Source organism: Grus americana, chromosome 7 (genome assembly GCF_028858705.1).
Source record: "Grus americana isolate bGruAme1 chromosome 7, bGruAme1.mat, whole genome shotgun sequence".
Classification (NCBI taxonomy): domain Eukaryota; kingdom Metazoa; phylum Chordata; class Aves; order Gruiformes; family Gruidae; genus Grus; species Grus americana.
In genome coordinates this window covers 1,781,715-1,785,000 of record NC_072858.1, presented here as the reverse complement: position 1 = coordinate 1,785,000, position 3,286 = coordinate 1,781,715, and the positions used below count along the sequence as shown (strand labels likewise).

At 46.2% G+C, this 3,286-nt stretch overlaps 1 protein-coding gene across 25 annotated transcripts in view; it reads right to left on the bottom strand.

Moving 5' to 3' along the window:
• Nucleotides 1-3,085, bottom strand: part of EBF3 (EBF transcription factor 3) — a 123,742-nt gene extending 120,657 nt beyond the window's left edge. For all 25 annotated transcript variants that reach the window (XM_054831641.1, XM_054831652.1, XM_054831643.1 and 22 more), the window contains exons 1-4: nt 2,543-3,085; nt 2,151-2,307; nt 1,701-1,764; nt 915-970 (exon numbers count right to left, since the gene is read on the bottom strand). In XM_054831641.1, coding sequence (XP_054687616.1) covers nt 915-970; nt 1,701-1,764; nt 2,151-2,307; nt 2,543-2,676 — 411 coding nt within the window. In that variant the 5' untranslated portion in view covers nt 2,677-3,085. The remainder of the gene's footprint in view (nt 1-914; nt 971-1,700; nt 1,765-2,150; nt 2,308-2,542) is intronic.
• Nucleotides 3,086-3,286: the final 201 nt, after the last annotated feature.

The following is a 3,286-nucleotide window of genomic DNA, read 5'->3' as shown; positions in this document are numbered from 1 at the left end:
CAGAACACTGTAAATTATTCCCCATTCTCACCTTCCTCTTCACCGCCCCTCACACACACACACAAAAAAAAAATCATCGTGAAATGACTCTCCGGGAAAAAAAAAAAAAAAAAAAAAGTTGATTAAATCCAAAGCTAGTAAGTAGCTTTCTGTCTTTAATTGCCGTGGTCCAATGCTGATAACACGTAGTTATCATCGGAAAAGTTGACCAAGACAGGGTAAATAATTTAATAAGGAGCTGCTTGTAATTATGTTATTTACAAGGTATGACAGAGGTTTGAGGAAGAAACAGAAGCTGATCTCAGGGAAATGGACGGGTTTGGGTGACCCCTGGAGCATGGAGTTTGAATTATGGAGATGGGGGGCTGAGAGGTGAATATGGACTAGAGGAGAACAAGATGACTTTTCACCTCAGCACATTTAACTTTTAAATCCAAATAAACGTCTCGCGTTACTAGATCATCGCACTATAAAAGAAAAGGACTAATCCCGGCCAGTTTCGGAGCGCCTAAGGAAGAGGGCTGCCCTTTCCTCACCGCGGAAAAATATCGCCAGAAAAAGTTACAAAGGGGGAAAAGTGCATTTAAAAATAAATCTGGGCAACTTGATGGGTTTTTTTTTTCCTTTCCTCTCTCCCTTGCTAAATTAATTATATCAAACATCTGTTCACATGACGTTGTACTTAATGTCACACACACTATTTAATGATGCCAACGCTTCCTCGAATAGCAACAACACACCTTTTTCGCTTTTTAAAATACCCTCCAGTAATAGGTATCTGAATTACTCGCTCAGGTAAATTAGAAGTAGGTGCGGTCTATCGCTCTAATATCCCCCCCCCCGCCCCCCCTCCAAGCAAGGGCAAAACACAAACTTAGTAACTTGCGTGTTAAGAAAAGCATAAACTTTCTCACCTGTTTGGTCATTGAGTCTATTAGACGAACATACAGGTCCTGCTCTGTCCTAACTCCTGGGGAGGGAAAGCAGAGACAAATTCCTATTAGGATTTCAATAGCGAACCACCCAAATTACATAATGAAAGCATGAGGTCAGGCAATTAACTGCGATGGACAGGGATCGGCACTCGCGCCAGGCTTAAAAATAAAATTAAAAAAAAAAAAAAAAGAAAAAGAAAAAAGCCAGAAATCACCTAGTGACAGAGTTCTCGCTCACTCCTGAGCCTGGCGCTTCGGGGGCCGTGCCCCAGAAAGCTCCCCCCGGCCAGGCTTGCTGAGGGACCCACGGCCACGGTTCGAGGGAAACACGCGAGACCAGCGGTGGTTTGGGCGCTGGGACTGACAAACACCGCATCCCCCCGCGGGCTTTTCTCGCGTGTGGGGAACCCACTGCGCCTGGGCCGGGGCTCCGCTCTGCCTGCTCCGTGCGCTCACCCCATCCCAATAATTACCATTAATTCGCAAAAGTGAAAAAAGTCACTTAAAAGTGATGTTCTGCTGGAGCAGCTATCGATCCCCTTTTTTACTTTCCACTTCAAGACCAACCGGTTAATCATGTGAAGTACCATTGACTTATTGATCGTTTATGTTTTGTTTTCCTTATATGCCAAGGAAAGAGCCGTGTTTACACGCGTGTAATTTTAATCTCAAAATCTTTATATCCTTTTCCAAAAGGCCTTGAAAAAGAAAGTAAGACTTTTCTGCGGCACACGGACGTTCAAAAATGAGGTAACGACAACTTACCATTGCTATACAATAACTGAAGTTTATAATGAATTCCATTGTTAGTTTTTTCATTGTTTGGCTCCTGCAAGTAACGATAAATAATTATATTTAGCATGAAAAATATCTCCCTCCTCCTGACGTACATTTTTCTCGTCCCTGAAGCGGCTCGGTATTAACAGTTTGCAGAAATTCAGCCCACTTTGTGGATCGCTGATGATGTCATTATCTCGGTGCAAATATGTCATGTTTAGCCGTTTTCCCTGCGTTAAAATAAGTCGGGGACGCGGCGATAAGTTTCTAAACCCGGGATCTATTCGGAGCGGCCGTAATAACGGGGGAGCCCGCACGTGGTCTGGGCGCCTCTGGAGTACCGTTGGGGCTGCCGTGGTTGAAAATTATCTTTGATCAATTAAATCACACTTAAACTTTTTTTTTTTTTTTTTTAAATAAGATAACAGGCAGACTTACTTTCTCTTTCTCCACAAAGTCCACAAAAGCTGTTCTCTCAATCTCCACTGGCTGCCCCTGCCTGTCGTACAGAGCTAAGACGAAGTGGAAAAAATTGGATTTTCTGAGATTGGAAGGCGGCTGTTTCTCGAAATGTGCCCGAGCCAGCCCCACGCCGCTGCGGGAGAAAACAAGACAAGGCGTGGGTGAGAGCGGCCGGCGCGGCGGGAAGGGGCGCGCAGGCACCGCGGCCGCGGGGGGATGCGGGGAGCGCGGAGCGGCGCGGAGCGGGGAGGCTGTAACTGATACGGGGCGGGCGGGGGGGGGGGGGGGGGGGAGTTGGGGGGGGATTTACGGCCGGGATGAGAAATACAGGAGGAGAAAACCGCCGGGAGAGGATTTGGCAGACGTACCTTTGGGCGGCCGTGTTAGCATCCACTACCCCAGCAGTATGCATCCATGAGCGGACGGGATTCATCCCACTGCCCAGCGGTTCTTCTTTCATGGTCGTCCCACCTCTTGGTATATTTTCCTGAATCCCAAACATTAAAACAAATTTGGGCAAAACCAGCTCCTAACCAAAAGGGGTTAAAATTGAGGGAAATGTCAGATACGGGGTGGGTTGGTTGTTGCTTGATTTTCTCTCTCTCTCCTTGGCGACTGGAATATAAGAGATGACTTTACTCCCTGTGATCAGTAGGAGAAAAGCCCAGTTCAAGTCTTGCTTCCTTCTTCAATCTGTCCTGTATTGGCACGACATAAACAATTTACTGAGTACTTCTGTGCAGCGAGTTGGATGGCGTTCCAGTTTGGTGGTTTAAAAAAAAAAAAAAAAAAGAAAAAAAAAAAGAAAGAAAAAGTGTAACTGCAGCCGGCGACACTGCGAGGTTGCTTTTTTTTGGGGGGGAAGGGGGGGGTAAAAGAATAAATATTTTTGTTGTTGTTTGCAGACGCGCTCAACGTGGTGTCATCCTAGTAAAACCGCCTCGGAAAAAAAAAAAAAAGCTTCAGGACACTGCTGAATCGACCACTTTCTGGCAAGGCTCTCCTGCTCCAAAAGACAAATAAACGGGGAGAAAAAAAAAAAAAAAAAAAAATACTGATTACCGCGGAGGTGTTCCCGGGCACACGGGAGAACGGGGCGCGGGCCCGTGGCG